Here is a 19,447-nt window from a genome sequence, read left to right as displayed (position 1 = left end):
AACTCGAACCTTCAGCTCCCTCCGCAGATTTGTTATGGGATTAAGGTCTGGACACTGGTAGGCCGCTCCAGGACCTTAATGTGCTTCTTTTTGAGCCACTCCTTTGTTGCCTTGGCCGTGTGTTTTGGGTCATTGTCATACTGGAACACCCATCCGCGACCCATTTTCTCACCCAAGATTTGACAGTACATGGCCCCACCCATCGTCCCTTTGACACGGTGAAGTTGTCCTGTCCCCTTTGCAGAAAAACACCCCCAAAGCATAATGTTTCCACCTAAACGTTTGACTGTGGTGATGGTGTTCTTAGGGTCATAGGCAGCATTCCTCCTCCTCCAAACACTTAAGTTTTTGGTCTCATCTGACCACAACACTTTAACCCAGCTCTCCTCTGAATTATTCGGCTGTTCATTGGCAAACTTCAGACGGGCCTGTACATGTGCTTTCTTGAGAAGGGGGACCTTCAGGGCACTGCAGGATTTCAGTCATGGCGTAGAGTGTCACCAATTGTTTTCTTGGTGACTATGGTCCCAGCTGCCTTGAGATCATTGACAAGATCCTCCCGTGTAGTTCTGGCCGATTCCTCACCGTTCTCATGATCATTGAAACTCTCCCTTTAAGAGAGTGCTCCTAATCTCAGCTCGTTACTTTTATAAAAGTCACCTGGTAGCTAGATTTCTTGCTGATTGATAGGGGTCAAATACTTATTTCACTGAGTAAAATGCTAATTTAGAACGTGACGCACGCTTACACACGCGCGCGCGCGCGCACACACGCACGCTCTTGAAAAGCTTAAGGAGCTAGTGATAGTTGGAAGCCACTTACACCAATTTTTGTAAGAGAAGTTAAAAAGTGGACCCATAATTTTTATGCCATTTTAGACTTCATGAAAAGTCAGATCTGAGTGTTTTTCTTAGAAGACAGAACTATTCATATAATAACAGCATCCCTCCCTGGGCTAAAGTTGCTCTATTGAGTATATGGAAAAAGTTCAGGCGTGCATAGCTATAATAAATCTTACAAAATGAAACCGGAAAAACAGGGTGTGCTTTATATACAGAGGAAATTAAAAAAAATTAAGTTATTGAATTAAAACATTCGATTTTTATTGAAAACGCTATAAAACTATTATTGATGATCACCATGCTATAAATGCAGAGACTGTATTGTGGTATGAGAAAAAAAAAGTTTATTAACTTGACTACCATTTAGTTTTCATGATGAACTTTTGAGAGACTCAACTTCTTTCTCTGTTTATTGCTTCGGACTATAAAAGGAAGTGAAATAGACAAGTGTATACAGAAAATATGTATTCTTCACCATTTTTGTTACATTGAAAGCACTTAAATATGTACAGAAATACTACAAAGCTGAAGCTGTATTTCTTAGCGGTCTTTTCTACATGTCATGTCTTCAAGTCATGTCTTTTAATGGGCCAAATAACGTCACCAGCTTCCAAGACCTTCAAGGTTATTTTGATATTTATCACATCTGAAGAAACGCTATCAGAGGTCCCAAAAGCCACGTGACACTCATTGCCCACAGCTGGCTTGGCTACGCATGACTCGGCTCATACCAGAGAAGTCTAATCCACCTCCACCCATGAAAGGTTACTCCGAAAGTAAGCGTTCTAAAACCCATAAGGGGCTACATTGCGTTTGGAACAGCGATATGCAAATGTTAAAGATAACCATGTCCTTTACGTGATTTGACGAAGTGCATAGCATAAAAACTGGAAACAGAGGTAAGAAAAGAGGTCTTGGCAAACGTAAGATAAGATATTCTTAATCAGTGTTTTGTTACAAATACTTTACACTGGAAAGGAGGTTTCATTTAGACACCCTAAAAAACTGCCCATAACATCTGCGTAAAGCAGTTAAGCAACTTCTTAAAAGTTGCACAGTAGATGAAGGTAAGTTACTGCAGACCTCTGCACACAATGGCTTTTTCATCGACCTTGAGCTGTTCCAGACAAGGTCAGAAGCAATGGGTGCTTTGTTTGAAATAATATCAGTCACCTCTGAAGCCGAGAACAGAAGGAACTCACAATACACACACACAGGGCTATATCTAGAGCAACAGCATGAGTGAATATTACTATACATAAAGCGAAGTGAATTCAATCCATCACTTCTGAGCTACACAGACAAGGCTCAGGACATGTGGTGCCAACTCTAGTACCGGAGAGCCATAGACATGCACATTAAAACAGTGTTTTGAATTCTTCAGAAACTTTCTATTGAATGCATTTTAGTTTTTGCAAATAAAATGTTTACTCAGAGATAACACAACTAGAAAGTGACAGCTCAATACAGGGGGGGGAATAAAAAAAACAAAACAAAAATAAATTTAGGTAAACACAAAAATATATTTAAAATTAAAAAACAAAAATCAAAATACATGCACGATCACAAAAAGGCACAATGCATTTTAGAGGTAAAATTGTCCGTAGAATCGCCAAGTCCCTTATACTGTTGAAAATACAGTCCTTTGACAGCTTGTTGTAAAAAAGGTTTGTCCGCTAACCAGGGGAAAGCTTTCACCTTGCGCATAATCACATGCAAGATTTCACGCTATGACACGGAAGGTCTTCCAAAGCATAACATTGTTTTGATCCCTAAACTTTTTCCCTGGTTATTTTTTTCTAAAAATTATTTGCAAAATATTGTAACCAATTAACATGGACCTTCAATGTCCTACTTGGCTAGCCAATTCATCTTGTGTGCGGTTTTGAAAAAAAATAATTTTAACATATTCTCGTGTCAGGGAAGGTTTAAGGCTCACATTATGTTGTACTTCAAAACCAGTGCTTGCTGGGATAATTACACTAATATATACATGTAGTGTATACACAGACACTCCCAAACGTATGTATTAGATGCACGATTCACTTAAACTTTTTTGTAATAGAGATTAATGGTATGCAAACCTTATGACAAAAGCTTTTATTTCTTTATTGAATTTACTACCTTTGTGCCCGGCATTCATTAAACATTGGTACTCGCATTGTGTGCCCATGTCCTTCCTGTCCATGTTTCTGGTGAAAATTTTGTGGCAGGCACACTAAAGTGTTACGCTAATGAGCTGAGGTAATATCACGATAGGTGGGCTTATGCAAAGGAACATACAGCGCCGGCTGCCCATCACCATGAAAGGACATCATGAGAGCAGAGTTCACTGTCACGCTATAAAGTAAACGGCAACCTCCTAAGAACCAAAAAACGCATTCATCCACAAAATCAGGAGTCCATGTGGTGATTCACTAATAAACTAATAAGTTACACAGTTACTCATGATCAGGAGACAAATCATGGCCTTTGCACTATGCCTATAGAACAATAGTAGGCAGTGCAATGTCTTTAGGACAAATTCAACTAAAAAAGGTAACACACACACACTAATATATATATAAATAAAAACACACTATTTTTACTCATGGGAAAAAAGGATCCTATGTTTGGTCTGCCAACCTTCATTACAAGTCTGGCAACAGTCTTATGTTTAACCTATAATGAAAAAAGGAGGGGTGGAAACCGCCTATTACAGAGCTTCTCATGGAAATACATTATAGACGTTAAGAGTCACAAATTATATTTTTTTTGCCGATAGTGGTAAAAAAAAAAAAAAAAAAAAAAGGTTCTTGTTTTTCAACAATTAAACATTAAATGTTACATATGAGGCAAATATACCTTGAAAATGACACTTTTGCTCTTTGCAAAATATTTTGTTGTTGCATGCAAAATCTATTACAGAATTATTTCTGCGAGGCTTTGAGCGTCCGTTTACCTGGACCAAGTATCGGCTGTCAATGAATCATTTCTGTTCACACGCAGCTACATTATGAAACTAACCATGTACCCATAATCCTGAATGGCAACTTGCTCTTTCAAGGTCAGCTTGGTAGGAAACGCAGTAGTAGCAACATCTAGGAAGCATTCCGAGTTTTATAACTGTTTCAGTCACTCAACTAACCCTGTTCAAGATTAGCAGGGGGGGGGGCACCAGATATATTTTAGTAATATTCTGCAAATTAATCCTGAAATGAAAAGCCTAGTTAATGTTATTGCTCATAATTTCATAGTAGTACGTTTAAGGCTCGGCTCGTTGCTGGGTAAATTAAAGTGAATTATTTGAAAATTATACTCATTGTAAACATAATTTTTTTTATTTGCAATATCAGCCATGGCACCCGTTTGACAGCTGTATTAGAGGCCTGGATATCCTGTGGAAGCTCAGTGTGCAGGGAAAGTCATTCAAATTATCACATGACTGAAAACAGTGGCAGCCTCCAGGATATTTACACACACACAGGGACTGACAGAACCTGGGTGCCAGGTTGCCACGACAACTAGTAATCACTTCCTGGCACCCAGGAGGTACACCTCCCTGCATGGCTACGGGGGCTCTGAGGTGGGTGCAGGTAACCCTGTGGAGGTTAAGAGGAAGGACTTACAAAGGAAGAGGGGACATACAGTATGTATGTGTATATAATATAGTGCTTGAGTCAGTGTGTGTGCGTAGTCTCATGTGGTGTCAGCATGCATCCGTTACACTCAAACTAATGCAATACAGTATGTCAGCATATAGCGTAAGAGTATTAGTGTATGATGTTTGTATGTGTGTACATGAATGCAGTGTGTAATTAATGTATCAGCTTTATTAAATGGCTTAATGTTTTCACTAATTTATCAATTCTTTTCCATTTTAAATTAGCGATACCAATAAAGATCCTTTGGTAGCTGTGCAATTTGCACCCCTCCCCCAACGCTTATGTAACACAGATTCTTGGGGGGAAACCAAAACAAAACAATTTTGTTTTTTTTGCAAATATTTCTCACATAAGTAACTCTGAACTCTCATGCCTAGGTCCTGCGAGTCCACTAGATTTAAAGCTCCTCCTATTTATGGACAGAACACAAGCAGTCTCTGTGAGAGCAAAGAGTCCTGGTTGCTTCACCTAACAAGTACCAGCTAAACTGCCAAATAAGGCTTTTTGGAAAGACAGCGAGCCAGGAAAGGCCTCGGCAGCTGACGTAGACCAGAGGAAGCCTTTAGTCATCCATTTCCTACTGAGACTGGATTATGGCCAACAGACTCTCTGCAGACAGAAGAGGATAGACTCCCTCGATCAGAACTTACATCACAATATTGGTTTGACCTCCTTTATTAAAGCTTGGCAATCAAAGCAATCCTTAGATTGCGGACGAAAGAGATGTAGAGACAAAATAAAAAACAAAGAAAATCTGGTATAAATGCATTTTAACATAAATAAAAAATGAATTTACTACTGTGGTTTTGGTAGCTACAGGTTTGCTGCACCAAGATCGCAATTTAGCCATTTCAGGGGAGCGCCGTACCGTGATAGATTATGTACTGATATCTCAGGCAAGATAAGTACTTTTCGTTCACTTTGTACCGCACTGTTCTATGTGTTATCACTATAAATAAATGGTAATGTCAAAGGGGCGATGTGTCTCACAAACTCCGTGACTGATAAATCATGAAAAGTATTCCTATTTTTAAATTACGCCCTTGGCAGAATTTCATTTTTCCATGAGGGAGTAAAAAAAAAAAAATAAAAAAAAAACCCACGAAGCACGAGTACTAAAAATTACTTTTTTTCATTTTATTTTTAACCTCTGTTTAAAGATGTTTAACTAACAAGTCTACACACAATAGGAAACACATTTTCATAGGATTTTAATTGTTTCAATGGTTTATTCTACAAGGCATCCAAGAAGAACAATGACAATGGGCTGGAATCTATGCTGGAGATACATCTATTAGGAGTAATTGAATAGCAAACCTCCCATAGACTGCAGTGGAGAAAAAAAAAAGACTGATTAAAAATGTATCCGATCCAAAACATTTTTTTTTTACAATATACCGTATTGGCTCGAATATAGGCCGCACTTTTTTCCCCCACTTTAAGTTTTTAAAGTGGGGGTGCGGCCTATATTCGGGCTCTAGTGCCCGACGCCCGGGACATGCAGTCCCGGGCGCCGGGCAGGCAGCGGGGTTAAGATACAGATCCCCCGCAGCGGTGCAGGGGACCTGCATCCTTCTCCCCGATACGCTCAGACAGCCTCCCCTGCCAGCACTTCCCACGGGGGGGGGGGGGTCGCCGGCACGGGAGGTTATCTAAGCGTTTTACCTCTGCCCACCCCCGACTTACCGGAGCAGACTCCCGGGTGTCTTGCGGGGCCGGCGGGAGACATTTACGCAATACGCGCATGCAACTTCCGGTACCGGAAGTTGCATACGCGTATTGCGTAGATGTCCCTCGCCGGCCCCGCAAGACACCCGGGAGTCTGCTCCGGTAAGTCGAGGAGGAGGGGGGGGGCAGAGGAGGACAGCGACAGCGGCAGCGTATCGCGGGGAGGGAGGACAGCGGCAGCGTATCGCGGGGAGGGAGGACAGCGGATCGCGGGGAGGGAGGACAACGGCAGCGTATCTCGGGGAGGGAGGACAGTGGCAGCATATCTCGGGGGGGGGGGACAGAGTGGCAGCATGTTTTTTTTGGTGCTTTTTTAAAGAAAAAAAACTTTTTCTTTAAAAAAGCACCAAACTTTTAGGGTGCGGCCTATATACGGGGGCGGCCTATATCCGAGCCAATACGGTATATGCATATTATATATATATATATATATATATATATATATACACACACAATTTTTTTTTTAAAGACATTAAATGCTTAGTATTACACAACCACATTGCTAATTTCAAGTACAATGTTGGCTAACATTTTACAACAAGAATTAAAGGGGGGCAGACTAATGCCCCATGCAATCCCAACAATGAAGTATGCACATGCAATGAGTTGTTATCACTCTTATTCTTAACTGGCAGAAAAAGAAAAGGCAATTTTAATTCCTTTTTTTTTTTTTTAAATAATTTTATTCTACTCTATTGGGCAGAACAAGCATTTGGCCACACTTATCTCCTGCAACACAAATAGAGGGGCGGGAAAGGAAGCAAATGCATAAATAGGATTTAAGGGGGGATAATCATTGTATATGTATCATCAGCTTTGCATTGTAAAGCATGATACGACGACATATCTTTTTAGATAGAGCGCAGTTTTCTATGGCTAAATTTTACCTAAGGGGCTTCAGACCTTATGCCTCAATTTAAACACCCAAATTATGTTCTATACACAATAAAATATGTCATGGTTAATTTATGGTTAATGGTCAAGTCTGAAGCTATTCTAAACATGTGACTGAAAAACAGACAGATAAGGTACAGTTCGCAGCAACCAACAGGTAAATCTATAAATAATGAATAAATAAATAGCATATGTTAAAGAGAATGCAAATCACACACAAGCATTGAAATGTATTCACTCATTTAGCCCCATCCAACATACAGAATATTAAATGGCACTTGTTCTGCAAGGCAATCATTTTGCTATATCTATTTGGCAATCATTATGTGATTAAGAGGGTAAATACAAAACAAATCTACTGCAGTCACAAGGGAAAAAAATCCCCCTAAAGTGCATCAGTCACTTTATATTATATAAGAATATGTCAAGCTATTTTTCTAAAAAAAAAAAAAAAAAAGGAGAGGGAAAGGGGTTCAAAAAGCACCAAAACATGCTCAACTCAAAAGTATTTCTAAAAAAAAGAATGTGAAATGTAAGGGTGTTCTGGCCCTCAACACAGGGGACATCCTGTGGAAGAAAAAAAAAAAAAAGCACTTTTTTCATCCAATTTCATTTGTCTCATATGAATAACCCCTACTTACACCCTTAATAATAATTCGTACATGTGCACTAAACTTTAACGGGGGACCTATGGTTTATCGTTTGTGTATGGCTAGAGAAGTTAAATATTTCTTTTTATATAGTGTTTTTATATTATTCAATTTATATTTTCTTGATCTGAAAGTCATAGCTAGGGCATTTCACACAAAAGTTCCTTAATGTCTCATGATCCCTCAAGTACAGGAATCCTTCGCAGGAAGTTACAACACACTTCCTTTGCATGTATTGTTCTTAGCAGACTGCTTGTGCACCTCCAGCGACAGCAGAGCACTAGCATGTGAAGCAAGATGAAAAACATACATACTTACACTGAAATGTTTGGGGTCATTCAAAAACTTCCTTGTTTTTTTAAATACATTTTGTCCATTAAAACATTACAAAGATCAGAAATACAGCGTAGACATTGTTAATGTTGTAATTGACTATTTTAGCTGATTTTTATTTATTGGCAACCATTTCTCCTGTGTTCCAATGGCACGTTGTGTTCGCTAGACCAGGTTTAAAAAGCTAATTAAAAATTAAAAAACGCTTCAATTATGTTAGCACAGCTAGAAATGTCCTTGTTTTCCATGAAAAACAGCGACCCCAAACTTTTGAACATTAGTGTGTTTATATAAACAATTAAAATATAAGTAATTTCCTCTTTAATAAACATTCTGATGGTAGATCCTGTATCTATGCATGTATGTATAGCTGACAGATGGAGTTTCCCTTTCAAAATGCATTCATATTTAGTGGGTCTGACGGCCCTTTTAACTTGCAAGCCTTGTTCCTGTCACAGTGGCGTTTTCTGCTTCGGCCACAAGCAAAACACACAAGTTAGGAATATCATACGCTAGTAGAGCATCAGATATCATCTGAAGCCTGTTTTGTCTTTTCCAGCAGCAGAACTAATCCAACATTTTCCATTAAGCACAATGTCTATGTAAACACACAACTCTGCTGAAACGGCTGAGTAAATATTATTCAGGTATCTCAATTGAAAAGCAAATATAAGAAGGTGATGAGACTAGACATTTGTTACATAAAACTAGGACGATGCTCCAGAACTGTATGGAGTGTATATTATATACACATATAGATACACACACTATTGATATACACCGATCAGTCATAACATTATGACCACTGACAGGTGAAGTGAATAACACTGATAATCTTGTTGGTATGGCACCTGTCAGTGGGTGGGATATATTTGGCCCTATTTTTGCCTAAATGTGATGGCTTGAAAACTGGGTCAGAGCATCTCCAGAATTGAACCTCTTGTGGGGTGTTCCCGCACTTCAGTGGTCAGTACCCATCAGAGGTGGTCCAAGGACAGGGTCATGGGCGGCCAGGGCTTATTGATGCATGTGGGGGGCTGGCCTTTGTGATCATATCCAACAGACGAGCTAAGGTAGGTCAAATTAGTGAAAAAGTTTATGTTGGTTCTGACAGAAAGGTGTCAGATCACTGGTGTGTGGGGTGCCCATGCTAACCCCTGACCACTGCTGAAAGCACCTACAGTGGGCACCTGAGCATAAAAACTGGACCACAGAGCAATGGAAGAAGGTGGCCTGCTCCGAAGAATCACATTTTCTTTTACATCACGTGGATGGCCGGCTGCGTGTGCATTGCCTACCTGGAGAACAGATGGCACCAGGATGCATCCATGGAGTCCCAACATTCAGGATCTGCTAACATCTTGGTGCCAGATACCACAGCTTACCTTCAGAGGTTTAGTGGAGACCATGCCTCGACAGATCAGGGCTGTTTTGGTGGCAAAAGGGGGCCCTACACAATATTAGGCAGGTGGTCATAATCTTATGGCTGATCGGTGTATCACTGCGCCAGCAACCATGATCTCACACTGCTCTTTGTGCTCTCACAGAATACGAGCGCCCATGTGAACTCAAGATGAGAATGGTGAAGTCACATTTTGGCGCTCAGCAGTGAAGCAGCGCAGGAAGCAGCGGCAGAGCAGGAAGACTGAGGCGTCGTGCTCCCACCGCAGGACTTCTGAATGGTAAGTCCAAAACCTTTAGCTACAAAGGGGGAGAGGGTAGATAGTGGGGAGGGGGAGAGGGTAGATAGTGGGGAGGGAGGGAGGGTAGATAGTGGGGAGGGAGGGAGGGTAGATAGTGGGGAGGGAGGGAGGGTAGATAGTGGGGAGGGAGGGAGGGAGGGAGGGAGGGAGGGAGGGAGGGGGGGAGGGTAGATAGTGAGAAGTGGGTAGAAAAGGGGGAAGGTAGATAGTGAGAATGAGTGAATGTGTGGATGAATTGTCTGAATGAGGGAGATAATTAATGAGTTTGTGAGTGCATTAATGAATGTGTAAATTTGTGTGAATAAATGATTGTGTGAATTAATTATGTGAATGAAAGTGTGAATTAGTGAGTGACTGTTAAAGTGTTTGTGTATATGAAAGCTGTATATAGATGCTAACAGCAATCATACTCCTATCAGCTAGTACATGCTGGAATCTGGGTATGCCTATATAAATATTGTTATTGAATTTTTTTGTCCTTTTTTGCTGTGTTATTTACTTTAAATACAAGTGTGAGATTTTTTTTTTCTTTCTTATGGTGGGGGGGTCATATTCGGACTCGGACAGGTAAATGCTGCATTTTCGGTTTCAGTCCAGAAGTTTCGGTGCATCCTTAAGCCAGACAATGAAGTGGTAGGCCTACACCACATCAATGTTTGGCTCAATATATAGTGATAGGAGTTATGCTGCACTATTATCAATGTCTGGCTCAATGTATAGCGATAAGGATTACGCTGTACCACCATCAATGTCTGCCTCAGTATATAGTGGTAGGTGTTATGCTGTACCACCGTCAATGTCTGCTTCAGTATATAGCGATAACAGTAATTCTGTACCACCTTCAATGTCTACGCCAGTATATAACGATAGAAGCTATGCAGTTTTAAAGTGTTTGTGTGTGGGGGGGGTGCCACATACAGGATCCACCCCAGGTGACAAATACTCTAGGTACGCCCCTGGCTGGAGTCAGTGTATGTGTAAACTGTCACGTCAGAGTAACTATGTATATGTATAGTGCCGGAGTCCATCTGTGTGTGTGCGTGTGTAGGTACAGTGCTAGAGTCAGTGTGTGTAAATGTATAGTCGCAGAAACAGGTACTGTATTGTGGTGCCAGAGTCAGGGAGTATTTGTTACAGTGTTAGAGTGTGTGATTTTATATATGCATAGTGTTAGCCAATGCGTGTGTTTGTGTATAGGAGTGTAGTTCTAGCTTCTATGGCGTTTATGTTACAGTATGGCATTAGTATGAGTGTATATATCAGCATGTGTGTGTATTAGTGTATGGTGTTAGCATGTGTGTACATGAACATAAACTGTTAGCGTGTGTGCTACTGTATGGCAAGGCCCAACAAACCCTGGGTGCCAGGAAAACAAAAACGAGAGGGGAAAAAAAAAAAAAAAAAAAAGCAGCTTTTTTTTTGGCTGGCTCCTACATCCAAACCAAATTTGTCTACCCCAGCACTAAATACTTAAGAAGTTTTAATTAACCTGGCACAGCTCATTCAGCACTTCTACCACCAAAGCTCAATTAGGAATAACATAACAAAATAACTATTATGGGTAAGTTTTAGTATTCAGTCTAAATGGCATGTGAAATACAGCTTAAAATTGATATTACAGGGAGCACAAAAAAAAAAAAAAAGTTTACTAGTAATGTTTCAATTCATCCAGAAGCTGAAAAAAAAGTGGAAGTGAAAAACTTGGGCGTTTATACAAGCACACAAAGAGCAGTCAAGCATATCTTTTATATCTTAGGGATCAGTGAAGCAAACAAACCGTGTTTGCCTCTTAAATCCCTCTGTTTCAATATAACAAGCAGTGTGCGACTGAGGCCAACATCCTATATCACAATGGTGAGGGGCTTAGCACCCATGCACTGCACTTGGCATTAAGTATGTGTTAGCTGGTGGCGGGGCTCATCTATTCATAATAGGAATATCCATGTCAACATGAATGTTAATTTAAGTTATAAAGCAAGCAGCAGCACTTCAGGTATGAGGAGGTCACCCAGGGCCTTGGGAAGCAAGTATTTTCAATGTCATTTACAGAGCGACTGTTTTCAATCGTCCAAGGGTAGGCTGATGGTATTAACCGAGAATATCAGTGGGAGAACACATTCCCTGCAAGCCAAGGAGAAGGGAACAAGGGCAAATGCATGGGGGATTCTGGTGAATTTGTATATGTATGCATGGGGTAACAAATGTTACTTTAAAGAAGAGACTTAGCTAGAAGGGACAGTATTAAGACTGTCCCTTTAACTGGCAAATCCCAGTTACTACAAATAGCCATAATGCTGCCATCACATATAACAAAGATTAGAGCAGAGGATGGTCAATTGGTTTACAGTAAGCACAAGACTTTTTCCCCATGTGAAAGTGTGTAATACTGGGTGGGCTGGTTACCACTTCCTCTGTAGAGTGACCCTCCCCTGAACACTTTTTTTCCAGGCATACATACATGACTAAAGCAAGCAATCAGGCTCCCAGTTAAGCATAAACTCTTAATTCAAGATGAAAAGTGCAGTCAGCATGGTCAGTGGCACACATTAACTTATTGAGTCAGACACCAAGGCTCATTGGGCAAGTGCAAAAAAAAGTAAAAAGCTGGCCACCAAATAGGTATGCGATGCAAGTGGTGAAAAGAAGAAAACAAAAATGATGCATGTAACTTTAAGCAGCATTTACACAGTTAGGGAATTAAAACAAATGAACTTACTGGTGGTACTTAAATCACCGATTAGCTGAGGCTTACGCATCTGGTAAGGACAACAGATCAGAGTAGACATGGGAGCCCCATTCTCTCAAAGGATTTGGCTGCTCATACAGAACTGATCTTTTGCACAGTAGAGTGTCATTGTCGAACTCAAGTTTAACCAATAAATTAACCTTTGATTTTATAATAAACTTGCATGTTTGTGTCTGTGTGTCAAATTGAAAAAATAAAATGAAAATCTGTAAGACCGTCACCTTCTGAGACCCTGTTGATAAAAACAGAGCTGAATTTATTTCAATTAGTTAACCTTTAGCAGGGGCAGCAACATATTCCATGAACATATTCACAAGTTAACGTTCAAATATTTTCTCTTCTCAGTGTCATTAGTGGGCTTTGGAAAGTTGTAGTGGGAGTTTCCCCTATAACGGTTCAGTATAGCTCACATCCTGCGGTCTGTCTGCTGGATACACACAGCCAAATATAAGGTGTGGCAGAAACAGAAGCATTACTCACACAACATCAGCTCTCTGAAATCCCCCAACTCACAGGGATAAAAGGAACTTGTGAAATTCCGAAAGGGCCCTCAGAAAGACAACCATAGCTTCTGAGTCAGATTATACTTGAGCGTTCATTAACCCCTTTGTGACAGGATACAAGGGTATGTGGTGACGAAAGAACGAACCATCACATCTTCAGCTGTACCAAGGAGCTCTCCCTGACGCACAGGAGATCAGACTGTCATTGGACAGCTTCATCTGCCCCGTTTGCAGGATAACGTACGGGTTTCTATGTTGGAACACAAGTTCAGGCATTTTTTCCTAGGCGGACAACACTGACATGACTGGAAGCATGGATTCTCGTAACAGAGACACTGCTGGGGTCTGCGATGACCAGGAGTGCATTAGTCTTCTTTATGCCTTACCCAGTTACACCAAAACCAATTACTGAGCCACATAAAGACTTGTTAGAGCCCTCCATCTCATGGCCTTTAGAAAGGGGTGGGGAGCCGTCAAGGTAGACTATACATTGACTGCTTCACTTATCTCTCTCAACTCTATGTTACACATATGCCAACAAAATAAAACATACAGCCATGTAATCTACGTAAACAAATGGAGTATAACAGCCTGTACCGCAGTGCTCAGTGACTTAACATGTGGCAGAATACAACAGTTTGTCCAATTTCTGCCTTAGTAGAGTTGCCCTCAGTCAACTACAAGTGCTGTTATTTTGAGGTAGAAATGCCTGCGAGCAACAGAAATCTGCAAGGTCGTTGGCCACAGTAGCTCATACAAAGGGATGGTCAAGTACTACTGACATCCTAACCACCTGTAGAAGCTCTATCAACCCATTAAATGTTTGACAGCCTCATGAGATGGGTCTCCATAGCTCAGGAGACATACAAAAGCCTAAGCTGGTACGGCGTGAAGCTCTGGAAACACTTTTTTGGATCAATAATTTCCTCTTCAGCATTTGATAGTATAAGACAAGGGCCTGCACAAAGCCCCACCAAAAACCTTTGGTATGACCGGGGAAATGGACTGCATGCCAGGCTTAACTGCCAACATCAACGTCTGACCTTGCACATAGCTAAAATTCAACATTTCACTGAAGAGTAGAGGCTCTTATGATGAAGGTGGAGACCCACTCCATATTAATACCCATCATTTTGGAAACATTTGACCGGCACTTTTGCCAAAGTGACCAAACGTACAATGAGCTCAAGGCAGGCCAAAACAGTATTTTCTACACACCAATATTTTGCTTACTCAATTTTATATTGATTCAATTTAAATTCTTCCATAAAGAATTTAAATGTTTTAATTTAAGATAATACATAATTAAAAAGTGACTAGTATTTCCTCTGGGAGTGGAGAACATTATATGCAAAAGTTTTCCAACAGTGAGTGGGAGTTTTAGACGCTCATATGCTTCCCAAACTAGAGCTGACTTCACGCTGAACAGTCAAGTATAAACTTGACAAGCTTAGAGATTAAGCAAGCCCCAAGAAAAGAAAAAACCCTTTCATTCAAGCTGAAACAGAAACAATGTTAAGCTTTCACTGTAAACTGTAATTACCCACTGCTAGGAAAGTTACTCGACCCCCAAAGTCTAGCGATGGGTAAAGGACAGGGAACAATTTGCTTTCTTCATTCTAGAAGCTCACTGTACTTAAAATTATCCAGCATTCGCCCAAAAGATAGAAGCGCACCGCAAAACTCAATGGCAATTAACAGTTAATACAAGTTCTCCGTTTCACATCCTGTTTCACACACAAGAGGTCCTGATTTTAAAGATAAGAATTAAGCCATTGTATTGGTAAGGGAGCAATTTTGCTGCCGTTACTAGATATTTGCATTGTGTTTAGTGTCCTACACAGACTTACCAATGAAGAATGTATATTAAAGCACACTAAGTAATTTAACATACATTCTTCAACCTGAAAGGAAAAAACCCAAAAGTAATCTTATGAGAAGTTGCAGCTCCACAGCTGCAGCCCCCCCCCCCACAGTTCCATTTTGAAATCAATGGGAGCACTTTATGTGCATCTGCTGAATTCACCTCCTGCAAGCGGGCTGAGGTGAGGGAATAGTTCACCAAATCCTTCCATGTAAATGCAAGAGGAACATTAAAGTCCATATGGTGGCTGGAGTTTTTAACTCAGAAGCTAAACTTTCAAAGTAGTCGACTGCTCGTCATTAATTGGTTCTCCTGAATCAACAGAAAAAAGGAAAATAGTCAAAACGATAACAATGGATTTAGGCCTATTTACCTTGACTGTATAAGTGGCCCTAGATTAGATTGAAGATATGTTTATGCTTTTATATGTATTTGTATAATACAACAATCTGTGTTTTACTACACAAGTAGTGTGTATAAAATCAGGTTATCCCAACTACAGGCACCAATTTGTAACGAAGTAGCTGCAGTAAAGTGTCCTCTTTAGCTACAAAGAGACGACATATAGCCCTAGCATCACAAGGCAACCACAAATCTAACAGTCTAACCCTGATCCACCAACATGAGAGGAAGAGCGTCTCTTATGCGATATTTACTATCTAATAAGGGCAATGCTGGCAGAGCCACAACATTGCTAAGAGTATGGCTCAAAAAGTGGATATTTCCCCAACAATTCTAGATCTTTTTGTTGGCATCACAAAATTGAGTATTGGTGGTGATCGGTAATTCATCTTGGACATGTATTTTTGGTTGTATGTAAAAATAAATACGGATAAAGTGACACAAAAAGTGGATCTGCTTCCAAAATACTATTTTTGTAAATAAACTAACGTTTTCTTCATATAAATGTGCTTTAAGGTAAAGGGTCCTTAACACAGAACGAAATTAAGGAACCTGAAACGACAACAGGTTTTCATCAGTCAATTTCCATTGTATATCTCACGTCTTTCCGTTCTTCATTTAAGTAACAGGCTGGTTTTCTTGAATCTAAAAACAGCATGGCCCTTTCACGTTAAAAGTTCTAAGGTGTATCCAATAACCCAGGGTTAACGGTTTTGTACCATAAACACAACCTGAGTCAGCATCACCTGTCAGAAGGGTTATCCCTGCATAACGTTCAAAGATCTTTGAGAAACTGGAAGGTAGCCTGTACATTCATGAACTCAGAGGTTCCTTTGTGAAATGGACCATAGTCAGAGTCAAAACATAACCAGCTATGTGAATCATTACCCTAGAAACGTACAGGCCGACGGGTTCACTCTTGTTAATGTACCTTGGGAAAAATAAGTATCAATCTGTTGACAAAAACTTTCCTTTTTAGGACAAGGTTTCTGCCTCAGGAAGATGGCTAAAAAAATAAAATAAAAATCTATGTTTATGGACGATATATAATTTGAAACAAAGAGGGACACTACACGACGATATACAAGACTTTGAACGCGTGAAAAATGCAGCGATAATAAACAAAATGTACAAATAGTTTGTGAAATACATTTTTAAAGGGACAATTTATAGCATTAACTATTATGAAAAACAGACTGGCACGAACACTTGTCATGCGAGAAAAAAGCACCTTTAAATCACCATAAACCATAAGGGCATCTCCTTATGTTATCTATCTTGGCACACAGCACTGTTATACAACACACTTAAATATGAAAACATTCACAAGATGCCACTAAAAAGACAGACTATGTTTGTCCCAAAATATCAATAAGTACCTGCTACAGCAGCAGTACAAAGGAGTATTATTACTTGATTTAAGCCCAAAAAAATCCAATGTCCTAGAGACACCCCCCTTATATTTTAACTAAAAAATAAAATACCCTAAGTAGAAATGCAGCTCCATGCCCCATCCATCATGTTTCAAGGTTTTCTTACCAGTGGCAGGAAAGAACTGTTACTGAAATCAATGTGAGTGCTTCTTGTGCATGGGGGGTTTCAGACCCCCAAATGTTTGTGAAGCCAGAGCTGGAGCTGACAGGCAACAAGTGTTTCACGTGGCAGAAGACATGTTCTGCCCAACATATCTCCTGAATGGTAAATAACGGGGGATGCATTTTGAGGAATTCTGCAGAATCCCCACATAAATTTCAAGAAGGGGGAGGGGCACCAGGGAAATGTAATAGGCCATGTAATAGGCCATCTCATCTATCATATGCATTATATATATATTACACACATTACACAATTCAACAGTTATCCATCAACCGATTGGCCAGTAAGTGTGGAACTTTAGCAATTTACTTAATTCATTCCTAAAGAAAGCCGGACAAACGATATTTTCTTAGTCATATTGTTGCATATTTAGAGGAGCGTTCACAATTTCCATCAGTACTAGGGGATTTTTGTATTCATGTTAATCTACTGCGCTCACAAGCAGGACACGGAGGATACTCTTGCAGAATGAATCTATTCAAAGCACAGTTTCATGAATATTGGTGGGTGTAAGAAGGCCTTCTCTCAGACTTGGGAAACAGCCAAAAAAAAAAAAAGAGAAGGGAGGGAGGGAGGTAAGAAAGATCTGTGTATGAAACCAAATTCTAGCTTTCCACAGAAACAAGGATAGTGGTTTAAAACCACAAGAATGTGCACAGAAGCAGAGGGATTGTTAATGTAAGCATCATAGGGACGACCTTTCCGAAGCCATTAAAAAATCACAGAATGGGGGACCTGACGCTTACTACTACAGGGAAGGGTATTCCATTACTAAGGGTGCTCCACTGACGACAAAGAGTTAACCTTGCTCAGTTACTGGCTGGTTCATTCAAGAGCAAGTTGGGAAGCAGGGAGACACCCTGAATTACACACCCAGGGGAAGCTGATTCAACTGCCTCTTCCTTCGAAGGGGACAGACATTGAGTAAGCATTTACTCTCAATACATCCTACCCGGTCCAACAAGGATTTAAGTTTAATGATCGCAAATCTAGCACTGGGAGGCTTAAAAAAATAAATAAATAAAGTCAACCTTCAAGAAATCACTCATGACATTAACCCTAGCCAGTGTTACCCAAAATGAATTCCTCTTGGTAAAAAGATCCAAAATGTTAAAAAAAAAAAAAAGTTTAAGAAAATAATAAGTTCTCTCATGATGAGTAACTAAAAAAAAGTTAAACTTATGGGGCTCCAAAGCATGTGCCCTATTTTCATTCACAAAATATACCTTTCGTTCTATCCATACAACAAAATACTGTGTTAACCATTTCAGGCTCCAGGGTGTGTCCAAGAAGTTACATTAAGTCACAAGAGGCTACATAAGAAAAGTGTGCCTACAACTACCCACCCGAACTGATTGATCATGTAAGGGTTAAGCAGGTGCTCAATGATTTTTTAACCAACTTTCTGATGAACGTATGAACACCCGGCCACTAAAATGCAATGAAAAATCATAATGACAGCATTGACAGAAAAACAGAACAGTAGCATCTACGTTAAAAGCTATACTACTAAACCCTAACGGCAGCCATATTTTGTCACCCACTGACATATCAAACCGCTCTTTCTGAAGAGACCTCCGGGATTATTCCAGACAAAGGAGAGAGAAAAAAGTTGTGTTCCGAACTATATAATAAAATGCCGGCAGTCTCATTATGGGCGGCAGCGGAGAACGAGACAGTTTTTTTTATTTTAAAAACTTTTGGTGCCCAAGTAAACGCATGGCATGAGCCCAGTGCCTCAATGTCAGAGATAATTCAGTAGTAAATATAGCGGTTTTTTTAAGCTTAGCATCAACCGTGGATGGAGTTCAGGGTCACAGAGGGATACAAACTGAGGCAACTCACTGTTTTTGGCATGGTGGCTCCTGAACTGTCCTCTGCTACTCTTGTATCCTGTTAATTGCAGCTTCTGCCCATACAGGTCGGGTGAAAAGGCGGAGTATACCGGGGCCGCAGAGACTCTAAGCCGGGTGTCTGTGTGCGTCTGCTGCCGTGTGATCCCCCCGCTATAACGGAACACTAAAGTCTGAGCGCTAACCACACCCAGGGAAATGAAGACATGGCACAGAGAATGGGCGCCCACTGACTCCTCCTGCCTGACTCAGTCCCCCCTCCCCTGTACTCAACAGCCCCCTCAGCGAGGCATTTTCACGGGGTGGTAAAGAAATTAGGAGGGAGAGGGAACACGTCATACACTAACTTTAGTGAGACTTTCAAAGACGCTCAACGTTTTAACTGATTAAAAAAACAAACAGAGTATTTACATTTAATTTTCTAACCCATTATCAATATGCAATGAACTAAACTTCGTCGCATTCGGAATCGTGAATACTGTTTACGTAGTAAAGATAACGTGACTCTTGCTGTGTCATTACATCTCTTGGGCAGCGAAAGCGATGCTTAACCCTTTCAGGCATTGTAAAAAAAAAAAACCAATCCACTGTTGAGCAAAGGATACATTTGATTTTTGTGCTGCCTCGGTGTCTTTTTTTCACGAACTTAACCAATTAGAATTTATTTTAGTGCTGTATTAATGTCATGG

At 40.3% G+C, this 19,447-nt stretch overlaps 1 protein-coding gene across 1 annotated transcript in view; it reads right to left on the bottom strand.

Moving 5' to 3' along the window:
- The window catches only part of MSN (moesin), a 39,487-nt gene extending 20,564 nt beyond the window's left edge, over positions 1 to 18,923 (bottom strand). The window contains exon 1 of the mRNA XM_053472999.1: positions 18,751 to 18,923. Coding sequence (XP_053328974.1) covers positions 18,751 to 18,762 — 12 coding nt within the window. The 5' untranslated portion in view covers positions 18,763 to 18,923. The remainder of the gene's footprint in view (positions 1 to 18,750) is intronic.
- Positions 18,924 to 19,447: the final 524 nt, after the last annotated feature.

The sequence above is a fragment of the Spea bombifrons genome, chromosome 8, assembly GCF_027358695.1.
Source record: "Spea bombifrons isolate aSpeBom1 chromosome 8, aSpeBom1.2.pri, whole genome shotgun sequence".
Lineage (NCBI taxonomy): Eukaryota > Metazoa > Chordata > Amphibia > Anura > Pelobatidae > Spea > Spea bombifrons.
This window is presented reverse-complemented; position numbering and strand designations above follow the sequence as displayed.